The sequence below is a fragment of the Arabidopsis lyrata genome, assembly GCF_000004255.2.
Source record: "Arabidopsis lyrata subsp. lyrata unplaced genomic scaffold ARALYscaffold_5, whole genome shotgun sequence".
In the NCBI taxonomy this organism is placed as follows: Eukaryota; Viridiplantae; Streptophyta; class Magnoliopsida; order Brassicales; family Brassicaceae; genus Arabidopsis; species Arabidopsis lyrata.
Window position 1 is genome coordinate 17,792,474 of NW_003302551.1, and position 14,320 is coordinate 17,806,793.

The following is a 14,320-nucleotide window of genomic DNA, read 5'->3' on the forward strand; positions in this document are numbered from 1 at the left end:
TTTTACTAGGGCTTTTGCTTGTTTGAGACAGAGATATCTATGTGTTTTCTCGGTTTTGTCCTCAACTTTTCATTATTTTACCTTCCGTAACAGCCTCATCAAAAGGCCCATTTTAAGATTTAGGCCCATTATCTAAACTACCGTCCGATAAATTCAATCGTTTCGTCGGACCCAACAAAAACCCAATTTCATATTGTTTTGCTCATACTTTGTTTCTTCTATCTAAAAATCAAAACTGAAACTTAGGGCCTGACTAGTTTAAACGCAGCGGTTGCAGTTGCGGGAATTTGCGGAAGCGGGCGGTTGCGGTTTCAAGCGTTACCAAGCGTTTTGAACGACTAGTTTAGCGTTTGAAAATGGATGCGTTTGCGGGAGTTTTATGACTGGTAAACCAGCGGGTGCAGTAGCAGTTAAATAAAAAAATAACCAAAAAAATAAAAAATATTACAAAAAAAAGAAATAAAAACACCAATATATTATTATGATAATATTAGAAAAATTGAACATGCTTAATAATTAAAACCATAAATAAAGTACTAAATAATTATTCAAAAATAAAGAAATTTTGTAATAAGATAGTACTTTATGCTGGTTTAACACCAAAAATAGCATCAAGTAATGGGAGAAACTATAAATAACGTTGAATTCAATCAAAAAGCAAGTGAGTTTCTATTTGAGAAAACAAATCGAAACATATATTCAATCAAAAAGCAAAGCAATACATAATGAAAAGAAAAAAACGATGCCATGAAAAATATTCAAAGAGTTACACATGAGGTGATGAATGAATAAAAGGATATATGATACTTACGTTTGGTTCTTGATTTTTATCAGTTTGGGTGGAAGACATTGAGAGAATAAGGTTTTAGAATATTGATTAGGGTTTCTGATGATAACGTGATACAATACAAAGATGAAAGATATATATAGGATTAATATATTTTATAATAATTATAAGTAAACGTTTGATTTTTTTTTTTTAAATCCAACCGCTACCGCCAGCAAGCGTTTGAAATTCAGCGATTTCGAGCGGTACGGAGCGGTTTCTATGATTGGTACCAACCGCTAACAACCGCAACCGACCGCTAGCAACCGCTAGGAGGGTGCTAGCGGGAGAATCAATCAAGCCCTTAGTTTAGTGTCTTCTCTGAAACTCTCTTCACTCCTCTGTTCTCTCAAGAAGCATACCGGTGTATCGGTTAAACTTTCAGGCCAACCGGAATGACCGGTAATTTCGGTAGACAGGTAAGCAGAGGAGTGTACCTTTTGATTTGTAAAAAATGGTATGTATTGGTCAAGAGACATCAAAAACAGTGTTCTGTTGAAATGTAACAAAAAAGGATAAAATGTCATTACCATGAACTGTTCTTCTTGGTCTCTTCTTCGATGCAGAGAGGCGGATCCTTGTCTTTACGAGATTCATAACAAGAATCTGAGTCTGGTTTCTGGTAAATAACGAATCCAACTTTAGTGAATCGAGTTCTAGCCACAACTTTCCAACACATTGATGTGGTCAATGACCCATTGCTGCAAGAGAAAACACACAAAAGCAGAACATTCATAAACAGGTAATACTAACTTTTCCAAACATTACGGTGCCCTTCATCGTGTTGATAAACCAGTGTAGCTGACCAAACAAAAAAAACTCCAGGCTTTAGAACCCGGTTAAGTTCCAAAAGTGGTCTACCACCTGCAAGGCTGCAACAACACATTTTCATAACAGTATTAACAAAGCAAGCAAGTTCTCTGATTCAAAAATTAAGGATGTATTTTGAGTATATCAACCGTATCCATGCCAATGGACTCTGCATCTAGCGCAATGGATAACGTCGTAACCATTATCAGGAAAAGGAAGCTTTTGAGTTCCAATAACAGCCAGAGTAGCGGGAATTCCTCGTTCTAGTGCTAACTGAATCTGAGCTTCGTGTTCGTCTTTTGGAGCAAATGACATTGTGATTACGTTTTTATCAAGTAAAGTCCCACCAAAGCTAGCCACACCCCAACCAACATCTAGAACCACTCTTACTTTCTTCCTCTCAGCTGAATCTTTTCAGAGGTTGGTTTGCCTCCTCCTCGGATACATCAGACTTTGCCAATTGCTTCAAGAACATTATTATCTGCAACAATCTTGACTCCTTCATTCAATATAAATCCACCATTTATCGAAGCAAACCAAATTTAAGGAAAAGATCTGTCTTGACTTTGAGGCCAAGAATCCAATGTTGGTTTACTGAGAAGGAACTGCATGTGGGCTTATGGAGAAGATTTCAAGTTATAAATCTGCTTCTTTGACAGGTTGTGAAGATTAACTCTCAAGCAAACCAATATTACTGATCATTTTGAGTTTGTGTCACATATTTGTGGCGTATGGCTTGAGATTTGGTGAAGGACTAAATTGGCAAAAACAAGAAGAGTGGATTCTCTGGTCGGTTGGACTTGTGCCAATGGTTTATTAGCAAAGAGAAAGTGTTGAGGTGATCTATGAAATCCATGTATGGAAGAAGATGGTTTGTCTAATGAAGACAATTCTAGAGAAGGTTGGTGAACAACAACAGTAGTGCAGAGTCTTAAACAAATCAGATCATAGAAGATGAAGACAAAGTCAACACTCAACAGTATGTATTATAATATTTGACGATTCAGACTTTCTTTATACTCATCATTCTACAGTGTTACAAACAAACAATCTTAGTGTAATCAATTGAGAGAGTGGAAAACTAAATGAGAAGCAATGTCAGATAGAGCTACCAATAGGGAAAACAAATTTCAAATCATCCTTCTTCTTTTTCTTCTCTAACTCTCTTTCTTCAAGATCAATCTCACCCAAGGATACGTGAAATGGTGAGACGATAAGATTTCTTCCTCTCCATCTTTTCTCTGATCTCTTCAGCTTCCTTCTGCAGATTCTTCGACTGCTCCATCACTCTCTCCCATTGTTCTGTAAGATCAGACAAGTCCTTCTTTGATTGCATGATGTCAACAACGGCTTTTAACAGCCAGCCCAAATTGAGACCGGGAAAGGAAGACTGAATGTGTTCAATCATCGAGTGAGCAAAACTGATGTTTTCAATCGTGGCTGGGCTGATGAGAGTTTCAATTATTTTCACCACGGGAGATAACCAGATCTCGTTTTCTGATTGGTTTCCCTGAGAAAATCTTCTGCCGATCCCTGGATATCTCTCGAACAGAGCCTTTCGGATGTCATCTTCAATACTAAGGGTCCTGGTCCTGCTCCTCTCTCGGAGACGTACAGAGGTTTGATGATTTCCTCGAAACACCTGCAAGCAAATCAGTTTAACTTATATTCAGTCACGAAGAAGCACATTGAAACCAAACATAACTAGAGAAGCACATTGTAATCAAACATAACCAGAGAGGAACCCACATCAACACTATTACGAGGAGTGTTGTTTTGTCCAGAACCAACAATGCTTTGATTCAATGGATTTTTCTCAAGATAAGGAGCACAGACAGCATCCACCTAATCAAAAAAAAAACAAAAGAGAAGTTTTGAGAACCCAGAGGATCAAACATAACCAGAGAAGCACATTGTAATCAAACATAACCAGAGAGGAACCCACATCAACACTATTACGAGGAGTGTTGTTTTGTCCAGAAAAACCAATGCTTTGCTTCAAGGGATGTTTCTTAAGATAAGAATCATAGTCAGCTTCCAACTAATCAAAAAAAAAACAAAAGAGAAGTTTTGAGAACCCGCAGGATCAACAATAGTAAGAGGACTCTTGTTTTGAGAAGCTACACGAGAATTACGATTGTTCTTTTGAGAACATATCATCTGCACATATAAAACCCAAACAATTCCAGACAAATTAGGTCGAAACCCTAATCCTAATCAAGAATTCAAATCTATGCAACTATATCATCAAATTAACGGCGATCTCGGGAAATATATATAGCAAGTCGCGACCCAAGAATGTGTATCAGCTCCATTAACGACTCCGAAAAAATTCAAAACCTAAATCCCTAATCTCATCCGATTTGATCACGAACAGAGATTACACGGCTAATGAATCGAAGCGAGATTGATCACGAACTAACCTCCGCTGTTGAACTCATGGTTCTCTGCTTTTTTCTTGTCGGCGAACACATTTTTCTCAGGGATTCAGAGAGAGAGAGAGAGATAGAGAAATGGCAGTTGAAGAGAGAATGATCGGAACAAGGACGAAGGAAGAGGAAGTAGGAAGAATGAAGAAGGAAGGTCTTATAGTGGGCGGGAAGAGTATCTGTGCGCTCAGTTTTGCCCACCACGACGAAACACCCTCGAAACTCTCTTAATATTACAGTTTTGCCACTACCATTTTCCCGCATCATTTTTGAAATAATATCCGCATTTTTTTAATAAAAACAAAATTATTCAATCTTCCTCTCTTCTTTTTTATTAGATACACATACACTAACCAAAAGGTGTTAAAAAAAAAAAAAAAAAAAATACACTAACCAAAAATTGGACCAATAAGAATGAAGGAAATAAATCCTCGATTTTCCACACAAATTAACCAAACACATACATAGGGGTGTCAAGTTGGTTAAACCAAATCAAACCAATCCATATCCATATGGGTTTAGTGTCTAATGGATAATGAATCAATCCAATTCATTTAGCAAATGGTTTGGATGAAACCATAACTCACTTAAATTATTGGATTAATGGATAAACTCATTTAATCCATTTAATAAATTTTCCATGATCTAAATAATTACCATAATTAATAATTATCATACTACAATCATCATCATCATCATACTACTATCATCATTCATGATCATAATCATCATCATACTATCATCATCATTATCATCATCCCTACCAAAGGCCTCTCTTCCTCTATTCTTCGAGCCATTTCTTTAACGAGCTTCAACAGAGAATAAACCGCCTCTACCTCGTTCCAAAACCCGACATCCCCAACCATTTCACCAACCTCTCTAGCCATATGATCCTCCATTAGTTACACGCATAATCATGCATCACAAGCTGAATCGCTCTAGCGGAACTAAGCACATCCTCAAGAAGATTATACATTGATGCTGGCTCTCAAGATTCCTCAATGCTTTACTCATAAACCTATCTGAAACAATCCCAACACACCTCTGAGGTGAATTACTATTGGGAGAACCGGAGATCGACCAAGATCGACGGTCGAGATGATTGCACAAGAATATGAAAATCATGAAAATCAAGAAAGATCTAGAAGATTATCATATCTTAGTTTAGGATATTTACCATTATCTCTAAATATATTATTTACATTTATATTTATCTTAAATTAGGAAATCTCATCTCTATATAAGAGAATGTAATTTATAACTTTATTCTGATGAGAGTCTATTATAATTCTTCCTAAACACTTTTGTGTTCTTTACTCTCATCAATTTATCATGGTAGCAGAGCCAAGATCCTTTCTGTGGATTTTGGATCCGTTACGTTAGCTTCCGCAAAGAAAAAAAAAAATCAGCTCATCTATACAAACTCGTCCCATTGGGTAAATTTACAATCAAAATCACCAAATTCTCGCCGGAGTTTTCAAATTTCCATCCATCAGAAGCGATTTGAAAGAACATTGCGTCATGGCTTGATCGGTAAGAGAGAAGAACGAGACCCTTCAGAATCAAAGCTTTGAAAAACCCTTTGGTGAAGAGAGATAGCGAGAGAGTTCGATGGTGAGAGAGATTGATGGTGGTGAGAGATCGATGGTGGTGAGAGTTGTGAGGTTGAGGAAGAGAGATCGATTCTTCATTTAGGTTTTTCTGCGGTTTACTAAACCGGTTTAGACATTTTATTCGGTTAGATTTGGTTTACATATTTGATTTAGAATGTTTAATTTCTATTGGTTTGGTTTTGAGTAATCCACTAATCCATAATAATTCAAACCATTTCAATCCAATTCATTAAACCCATTAATCCATTTAATCCATTATCCATTAAGATCCAAATTTCTCATTCATTAGATCCATGGATTGAATTGGTTTGGATTGATCCATTAATTTCAATCCATTTTGACACCCCTACACATACACAACTTAATTACCGTAAACATATACATATACCATACATAAAACATATACACAACTTAATTACCTCAAACTCCAAAATTAATCATAATAATAATAATAGTAAAAAGATTAGATTTTTTTTTTTAAACTCCGAAATTAATCATATCACCGAAATTAGCAAGAAAAAAAAATAATGATAAGAAACACAAATTAAAGCACAAGTGATAGAGATAAGAGCTCATATTTGGACTCACATAACATAGAGGTAAGAGCACATCCTTGATGTTTCAACCATTTGAAGCTTATGCTTCGTTTCTGTTGAGATCAGAGACCATTTGTTTATTGACTATGTCTTTACTTGGGTCCCCTGGGACAAGATAATTGACATGATTAGACTTCCGGATATAACTTCCAGAGACTGGATTTCCTTGCTGGTTGGGTAAGGGTTCAAAGCAGTTAAGCTCTTCGCACTCTTAGGCTACTCATTATCCACACTTTGGTTTACAATGTTTGGAGGCAAATGAACATTCTCTTCCATAATCAAATCAATGTACCTCCGCTGGCAGTTTCAAGGACATTGACCGACAAATCATAAATACAATTACGTACCGATCAGAGACATCTGAAGAATTTTAGGAATCTTTATGCCGTTTTGGCGCTACTAAGAAAATCTATGGTTTTTTTCACTTTATGAGAATTGCGTTTTTATTGGGCTTTGTTTTTATCCACTTTTTTTTTCTTTTGGCAAAATTCAATTGTTTAGGTCTTAAAATCATGTAACACCTAACTTTCATTTTATATGATAATTACAAGTTTAGCAAAACAAAAACAGTAACATATGTTATCAAGCTTTTTCTTGTTCTCCACTATATATTTCCGGATGCTAAATGATTTTATGCTGCATGTCTAGAACATCATGTAGCATCTTGTAAATTTAATACGAAATTAAACAAAAATTTATGAAAGTTCTTTCCTCAGTATCAACTTTTTTGCAAAAAGTATCAGCTTATATCATATATAAGTAAAAGAACAAGTAGGTAAAGAGGGAAAAGCTTCACAATAGTAGTAAGCAATTCGTGAAAAATCAAAACCAAGTCCGTACGAATGACAGAAGTCGTGAGAAAAGTTTTCACACCAAAATCATTTATTTATAAACAAGAGAGAGCGACAGAGAAGACGCAAGTGCCGCGCTGGTCAGATTCAAGAAGATGCGGCTTTAATAGACATTTGTGTAACATCTCTCGATTGTATTTGCTGCTGCAAGAAGAAGTCTGCTTCTTGTCTTTGCTGATTCCCTTAAGTCCTTTCTTTCCATTCATCTTCAGATTGTCTTTGCTCTTTGATTTCTGCGGTTGCTGTTTCTTGCTTCTTGTGTGAGAGACAATGGAGGGTAGAGGATCATACATATCTCCAGCCCATGACAAGCTCAGCTTTCTCGAGTGACTTGCCATGCTTCTCTCGACCACCTTCAATGGCAGGAATCAGATCTAGAGACCACACTTGTCTGTTGTTGGATTACAAGAAACAAAAGTCAGCGTTTCTTTACTATTAATTTTAGAAACAGAGAAGATTTTTTTGATCATTGATATATATATCACACCGCCAAAATCTGAGGAATTATATACTCTTTCATGGATCATAAAATCGGTTATGGAGAATTTTACCTAAGCTATGTCCTTGCACAGTTGCACTGGCCAGGGATGCTTTGTATTGTAACTCCCTGGCATTCTTGTCCATCTACCACTAAAGACTAAAGGGGTTGGTTCTAGATGTTGTAAGCAGCTACCCACATATGAGGCCTCGATCACAAGCCTAGAGCTACGAGGAACTTCTAAGTTCAAGTATTACACATGCACAGAAACTTGTTTATCAGAAGTATACTGTATAAAGATACTATTTAGTCTCGCACACCACACCGTATGCAAAACAGGAAAATGAACAAAGGCCGTTTTTTCCTCTAAAACACAAGGTGCAATAGAGAGACCACAACAGAAAGAAAAGAAAAAACCAGACCAAAACAACTGGTATAGTCATGAAAAAACATCATCCAATGTTAAGAGATTTTCAAAAGCACTGCAACGAAAAGAAGCAAAACCCTCTAGGCGGTGGAAAGCACATTCTTGATGAAAGTAGAAAACTAAAACACATTACAAAATAAAATGAAATAAACAAAGACAAAGAAATATTGATTTGCATCACTTGTTCTTTTGCCTTCAATTTTCTCCATTTTCCTCTTCATCCTTGTTTTGTGTCACCTCATTCAGTTTCTCCTCCAACCAACCAACCTTAAATCCACATTTTTCCATATATACAATTGTATGATGCGCATGAACCAAACCAGTCCTTGAGGTCGGCCTAAACAGAATCCCAAACAAGGAAATTAGCATATCGATGAAAATTCTCTTCCAGAGAGAGTGAAAATTCTTTCCAATGAAGTCAGATGCAAAGTCTGGGTGTTCCTTGAAAACAGCGCTAAAAAGTTCCACCTCTGAAGGATGTACTGGAAACCCATGGAGTTCAATGGTAGTAGTTTCTTCCTCTTGCTTAATCTTTTTCAGAGTCTCCTCTGATACATCAGACTTGCCAATAGCTTCAAGAACATTAATCTCTGCAAGAATCTTGACTTGTTCATTCAGAATTAATCCACCATATTTGGCATCAAGTTTTCCAAGGGGTAAACTGGATGCACAAGGACAGGCACGAGTCTTGTCATCAAACCACTCTTCTGTTTCTGTAAAATCACGAAACATATCTTGCAGTTGGGAGTCTTGTTCTTCAGAAACTTGATTCATTATAGTAAACGAAAATTTTGCGTGTCTTCCCCATCCAAAAGGCAAATCCTCAGCATCAGCAACCACCAGAGACAGAGACAGATTGTCATTAAATTTATTTCCCTTGCAAGTGGCCATAAAACGCCTGCAAGCAAAAAAAAAAAAAAAACCATTGAAAACGTTAGGGGACAGAAGAAGCCCTAATACCTAAAAGTGCAGGAAAAGCAAAAAAAAATTAACAACTTGTCTTCTTACCAACTACATCCACCGATCACGAATAAATTAGAATATATATCCTCAGATTGCAAAGAGGAGACATTCGTAAGAAACCATATGATCTTGTTCTCAACTTGATCACCCATTCCTTGCAGCCGCAACCAAAAACAATTGAAACCCTAGATCTGCTTATTCAACCCCGTCTCTTTTATATTTGCTTGTTTGAGACAGAGAGATCTTATGTTTTCTCGGTTTTTCCTTTTTCATCATTTTACATTTTTACATTTTTACATTTAGTAATATGGGATTTTACATTTTCCTTATTACATTTTTACCATTATCTAAACTACCGTCCGAGATTGAATTCAATCGATTCGTTGAACCCAATTTCACGGTGGTTTACTCATATCATGTCTTCTAAAAATCAAAACTAAAAACAGAATCAAATGGAAGAAAAAAAATATTATATTTAAACTTCAAACTTATAGTTAAAGGACACAATATCACAAGAATTTAGCGATTAATTTGATTACTATAAGGCTATACTATCCAAAAAAAAAAAAAAAAAACTTCAAAATTAAGAATATCCGCACCAAAAATCATTGAACAGCCCTAATAAAACGAAATGAACAAGATTTGTTAGAGAGGATGATGAATGTTGTGTTTACGGACGCCATGAAGATTTCAAGCCAACAAGGAATTTGCCTGTGTACATATTCGTTTACCATCGGAGTGATAAAAGAATAGGGTTTAACTTCTTCAACATTTCAACAGTGTCTTGCACCACAAGATACCCTCCTGGTCTTACTATTCTGTCTATTTCCACTACCACCTCCATCAAATCACACCTGAGAATATCAAAAACAAAAAACAACATGTAGTTTAGCTACAGATCGAAAAGACAAAACGACTTGCAATCCAGTCCAAGAATCATAAGTTTTACCTTTGAGAAAGACTGGTGAGAAGGAAACTAGAGTGCAAGAGATCATATGATCTTGGATATGTATTGAACGACTCACACCAATCATGATAAATCCCGATCAAACCTCTATCGAAAATCGTCGATAACGTGTCTTCACCTTCCACGGGAATCACATTCATCACCCAGAGAGGTTTGTGTATAAGAGCAGCCGCAAATCTGAAAGCAAAATATGAACAAATGCTAAGCAAGAGAAATGAATCATTTGTGAAGTATCTAGTGAAATATTGTCTCACCCTCCATAACCAGCGTTCATGTCCATAACATTGTGAATCCTGGTCCAGTTTATAGCTAGACTATATAGGTAGATATTTGACATGACTCCAGACCATAGTTTAGTGTCTTCTCTGAAACTCTCTTCACTCCTCTGTTCTCTCAAGAGGCTAACCGGTGTATCAGTTAACCTTTCAGGCCAACCCGAAGGCCATTTTCCGATTGGACTGACCGGTAGTTTTGGTAGACAGGTGAGCAGAGGAGTGTACCTTTTGATCTCGAAAAAATGGTATATGTATTTGTCAAGAGACATCAAAAACTCTGTTTTTGTTGAAATGATATATTCAAGGATAAAATGTCATTACCATGAACTGTTTTTCTTGGTCTCTTCTTCGATGCAGAGAGGCGGATCTTTGTTTTTACGAAATTCATAGCAAGAATCTGAGTTTGGTTTCTGGTAAATCACGAATCCAACTTTAGTGAATCGAGTTCTAGCCACAACTTTCCAACACATTGATGTAGTCAAAGACTCCATTGCTGCAAGAAAAATACACACGAAAGCAGAACATTCATGAATTATTCTGTATGCTAATTATACATAATGAGGAGAGACTAAGAACAAGTAATACTAACTTTTCCAAACATTACGGTGCCCTTCATCGTGTTGATAAACCGGTGTAGCTGACCAAACAAAAAACCCTCCAGGCCTTAGAACCCGGTTAAGTTCCAAAAGTGGTCTACCACCTGCAACAACACATTTCCATAACAGTATTAACAAAGCAAGCAAGTTCTCTGATTCAAAAGTAAGGATATATTTTGAGTATATCATCAACCGTATCCATGCCAATGGACTCTGCATCTAGCGCAATGGATAACGTCATAAGCATTATCAGGAAAAGGAAGCTTTTGAGTTCCAATAACAGCCAGAGTAGCGGGAATTCCTCGTTCTAGTGCGAACTGAATCTGAGCTTCGTGTTCGTCTTTAGGAGCAAATGACATTGTGATTACGTTTTTATCAAGTAAAGTCCCACCAAAGCTAGCCACACCACAACCAACATCAAGAACCACTCTTACTTTCTTCCCCCATTCAAGAACAGGTAACGTCTGTAAAAAGAAAACGTCAAATCAGTAAACTGAATCAATGTTTTGGTTATTTATACAGTTTACCTTTTGTATGAAGTTGATGTAGTGAATAACACCGTCTTTGAACTGAGTTCCACCTCCAGGGAAGACAAAGAAAGGTCCAGATTTACGAACCCAATTCTGATCTTTCTTATATTCAACAAGTTTCGGATGAGGAACATTATCATACCAAATCTGCAGACACAAAAACAAGAATTTAGAAAGCAGAACAATCACAAATCTTCACGAGCAAGAATCAAGAAAACCTGTTTTCTTTTTCTGCAAGAACCAAAGAAACCGTAACCAAAGAAAAGATCTTACCGAAAAAATAGAAACGAGACTCTCACCATGTCCCTACTCTGAGGCCAAGGAAGAGGAACTTTGTAACGTTGTGGCAAAGGAACCAAACATTTAGGTGCAGGCTCGGGACAATGTCTCTCTCTGTGTTCCATGTTTCTCTTCGACTTAAGTTTCTTGATAGCTTTTGTGTTATCCAGACACGGCATGTAATCTGGACTCTCACATCTCCTCCAATCTATCTTCAAACTCACATTCCATTCTTTGTCGTCTTTAAGCCAATCCAATTCCAAATCTTGATCATTCGGATGATCATCGACTCGGGTCTGATTAACCGGTGACTCCCGAGGAGGAGACGAGTCGTTGGTGGGGCTCGAGATTGGCGTGGAGGTAGGGATGTCGGAGAGAGAAGATCGACGGAGATAAGAGAGTGACAAGTAAGGGAAGAGATCGATGGTGTCATTGGTTAAGAGAAGGATTGTGACTGATACGAGCAAGATTGTGAGAACACAGAGGCCTGAGAGTTTCCGACTTTGGAAGATGTTCTTGATCATTCTTTCTTACGTTTCCACACAACACTCTCTGATCGATCTTTGAGAGAGCTAAAAATAGAAAACAAGATGGGCAACAATAATATATATGACATGTGTCATGCTATTACTTGCTCTGACGTGATGTGAGATATGGAAAGTAATCTTATATCTTTATGACGTTAGAGCAAGCCCAATGGAGGGGTTTAGAGAGATTCTTAGCTCAGAATCCTTAAAAAAAAGGCCCAAATTAAATGAAAAAATGTAAATAAAGAGGTCCATACGTGTCAACTTTCTAATTATTTTTCTCCTCTTCATTTGCGATTTCTCTCTCTCTCGCTCTTCTCTTCTAATCTCCAATGGCTGTGAAACGAAGAACACGGTGTAGACTCTCGATCATCATTGTCGAAGTGTTTCAATCGGAGAACACGGTGTAGACTCTCGATCACAATATGCATGATCGGAGCCGGAGGTTTCATCGGTTCACATCTCTGTGAAAAATTGATGATGGAGACGCCTCAAAAGGTACTTGCGCTTGATGTTTACAACGAGAAGATCAAACACTTGCTTGAACCTGATACCGTTGAATGGAGTGGTCGGATCCAGTTTCATCGTATCAATATTAAGCATGATTCAAGGCTTGAAGGTCTTATTAAGATGGCGGATCTGGTAAAATGCTTCTTCTTATCGATTTTGCTTCTTTATCTCTTGTTCTTCGTTGTTTATGGTTAAGAAATTAGCAATGATGGTGTGATTGTGATGATTGTAGTCTCAGATCTGATGATTCGTTATCGGAATTCAGATAATTTGCATTTTGATTATCTGCTTAATTTCGCGATGTGTTGAGATCGGTGATGTAATTCTGATGTTTGTTTTTGGAGTTTGCAGACTATACATCTTGCTGTGATCTGTACTCCAGCTGATTACAATACACTTCCTCTTGAAACAATCTACAACAATTTCATTGATGCGCGTCCAGTTGTATGTGTTTTCTTCTTACTTCGTCCGTTGTTTTGTGCTTCATTATTAGTTGAAATTGATTGGTTTAATGTGTTGGTTTTGTTAGGTTAAATACTGTTCTGAGAACAACAAGCGTCTCATTCACTTTTCTACCTGTGAAGTGTATGGAAAAACCACTGGTAGCTTTCTTCCTAAGGATCATCCTCTGGCGTGAGGTAATGCCTATTTGTACCTTTCGTTTTCAACATGTTGTTGTGTTTCTATCAATCATATCAATGAATGTACTGAGGAACATGTTGAAGCTGACATTTTCTTTCGTTTTCTTAGCTACATTATGAATGCTTCATTCATTTTTTTTTTGTATTTTTTATATGTTTTATGCCTTGTATGTTTAATTTTTTTAGGAAATTGTAATAATTATTAAGTTTTACCAAATAAAAATATTTATAATTTTTCAAAATTTTTTTTTAAGAAACCCACTTAAAGACTCTACCATTGGACAAAGAAAATTTTAAGGATTCATCACAAACTCTTAATTTTAAAATTGCCATAATTTATGATTAAAAAATGTTTAAGGATCCTTTTAAGGATTCTACCATTGTTGTTGCTCTTATGATTCTATAATTTGATGTGCAAGTTAGTGGATGAAAATATACAAGGACTTTTAAAATAACATATATCTTTTGCCTTTGTGTTTCCCAATTGTCTCAGTGAGTTTTCTATTAATTTTTTTTTGCAATTCCTTGCTCATGTTAAATATGATGTAAAGATTGAAAGAGGAGATTAGGAAAATTGTTAAAATGAACAAGAACCTATAATTTACTGGTGAAAGTTCAAGAATTGATGATCTAAGTCAAGAAAACCAAAAGCTATCAAAATCTTAAGTTACTCTCCCTGCAGTCATTATCAGGGAGATTCAGCTTACACTTAGAGCTCGCCTTGACCCGTTATCTCGTTGTCAATGCAATAATCCTCGTTCTGGTACTCTTTTTGCTTCTTGGTTTAACCTGTTTCAGTTTCGGCGTCGTTAGTGGCTGAGGTGGCGGGTTTTTGCTGTGGTAGCAGGTTCTTTCGCTGTGGTAGCAGGTTTTTTATTTTGTTGGACCTTGTGGCCGTATTGGGCCTACGGGCTTTGTAATGTTTTTTTTATTAATAAAAGTTTAAAGAAAAAAAAAAAAAAAAAAAGGTTTATGAAACAAAGCTTAACATAGCCATGGCCA

At 36.6% G+C, this 14,320-nt stretch overlaps 4 protein-coding genes across 5 annotated transcripts; 1 reads left to right on the plus strand and 3 right to left on the minus strand.

Annotated features, from left to right (window-relative positions):
* Positions 1-1,989: 1,989 nt before the first annotated feature.
* On the minus strand, positions 1,990-4,517 carry LOC9314130. The gene is made up of 4 exons (XM_021025477.1): positions 4,060-4,517; positions 3,582-3,677; positions 3,386-3,481; positions 1,990-3,278 (listed from the first exon to the last, which is right to left on the minus strand). Exons 1-4 carry the CDS (start codon positions 4,330-4,332, stop codon positions 2,820-2,822), a joined length of 924 nt encoding a protein of 307 aa, XP_020881136.1. The 5' UTR covers positions 4,333-4,517; the 3' UTR covers positions 1,990-2,819.
* A 2,482-nt stretch (positions 4,518-6,999) lies between these two features.
* LOC9314132 (MATH domain and coiled-coil domain-containing protein At3g58210) lies at positions 7,000-9,378 on the minus strand. Its single transcript, XM_002878018.2, has 2 exons — positions 9,039-9,378; positions 7,000-8,928 (listed from the first exon to the last, which is right to left on the minus strand). Exons 1-2 carry the CDS (start codon positions 9,143-9,145, stop codon positions 8,226-8,228), a joined length of 810 nt encoding a protein of 269 aa, XP_002878064.1. The 5' UTR covers positions 9,146-9,378; the 3' UTR covers positions 7,000-8,225.
* Positions 9,379-9,448: 70 nt separating this feature from the next.
* LOC9314133 (probable methyltransferase PMT22) lies at positions 9,449-12,209 on the minus strand. The gene is made up of 8 exons (XM_002878019.2): positions 11,661-12,209; positions 11,359-11,508; positions 11,025-11,295; positions 10,825-10,935; positions 10,557-10,728; positions 10,215-10,460; positions 9,943-10,137; positions 9,449-9,847 (listed from the first exon to the last, which is right to left on the minus strand). The coding sequence occupies exons 1-8, from the start codon at positions 12,162-12,164 to the stop codon at positions 9,721-9,723; spliced, it is 1,776 nt and encodes a 591-aa protein (XP_002878065.1). The 5' UTR covers positions 12,165-12,209; the 3' UTR covers positions 9,449-9,720.
* Positions 12,210-12,446: 237 nt separating this feature from the next.
* Positions 12,447-14,286, plus strand: LOC9314134 (UDP-D-apiose/UDP-D-xylose synthase 2). 2 transcript variants are annotated; one of them, XM_002876302.2, is made up of 4 exons: positions 12,447-12,809; positions 13,029-13,121; positions 13,207-13,315; positions 14,117-14,282. In XM_002876302.2, exons 1-3 carry the CDS (start codon positions 12,597-12,599, stop codon positions 13,312-13,314), a joined length of 414 nt encoding a protein of 137 aa, XP_002876348.1. In that variant the 5' UTR covers positions 12,447-12,596; the 3' UTR covers position 13,315; positions 14,117-14,282. The 2 variants fall into 2 exon arrangements, with proteins under 2 accessions (XP_002876348.1, XP_020881138.1); XM_021025479.1 differs by having other exon boundaries at positions 12,628-12,711; positions 12,759-12,809; positions 13,207-14,286.
* The last annotated feature ends 34 nt before the right edge of the window (positions 14,287-14,320 follow it).

What these genes read in the sequence shown, in the direction of transcription:
- LOC9314130 (XM_021025477.1), bottom strand. Translation starts at nt 4,332, where the DNA reads ATGATGCGGGAAAATGGTAGTGGCAAAACTGTAATATTAAGAGAGTTT. An exon ending in CTCCTCGTAATAGTGTTGAT is followed by an intron (nt 3,482 to 3,581) that starts GTGGGTTCCTCT and finishes TTTTTTGATTAG; the next exon opens with GTGGATGCTGTCTGTGCTCC. An exon ending in CTCCTCGTAATAGTGTTGAT is followed by an intron (nt 3,279 to 3,385) that starts GTGGGTTCCTCT and finishes ATTTGCTTGCAG; the next exon opens with GTGTTTCGAGGAAATCATCA.
- LOC9314134 (XM_002876302.2), top strand. Translation starts at nt 12,597, where the DNA reads ATGATCGGAGCCGGAGGTTTCATCGGTTCACATCTCTGTGAAAAATTG. An exon ending in TTATTAAGATGGCGGATCTG is followed by an intron (nt 12,810 to 13,028) that starts GTAAAATGCTTC and finishes TGGAGTTTGCAG; the next exon opens with ACTATACATCTTGCTGTGAT. An exon ending in TCATTGATGCGCGTCCAGTT is followed by an intron (nt 13,122 to 13,206) that starts GTATGTGTTTTC and finishes TGGTTTTGTTAG; the next exon opens with GTTAAATACTGTTCTGAGAA.
- LOC9314133 (XM_002878019.2), bottom strand. Translation starts at nt 12,164, where the DNA reads ATGATCAAGAACATCTTCCAAAGTCGGAAACTCTCAGGCCTCTGTGTT. An exon ending in GCACCGTAATGTTTGGAAAA is followed by an intron (nt 10,729 to 10,824) that starts GTTAGTATTACT and finishes TTTTTCTTGCAG; the next exon opens with CAATGGAGTCTTTGACTACA. An exon ending in CTCACCAGTCTTTCTCAAAG is followed by an intron (nt 9,848 to 9,942) that starts GTAAAACTTATG and finishes TGATATTCTCAG; the next exon opens with GTGTGATTTGATGGAGGTGG.
- LOC9314132 (XM_002878018.2), bottom strand. Translation starts at nt 9,145, where the DNA reads ATGGGTGATCAAGTTGAGAACAAGATCATATGGTTTCTTACGAATGTC. An exon ending in GTGATCGGTGGATGTAGTTG is followed by an intron (nt 8,929 to 9,038) that starts GTAAGAAGACAA and finishes TTTTGCTTGCAG; the next exon opens with GCGTTTTATGGCCACTTGCA.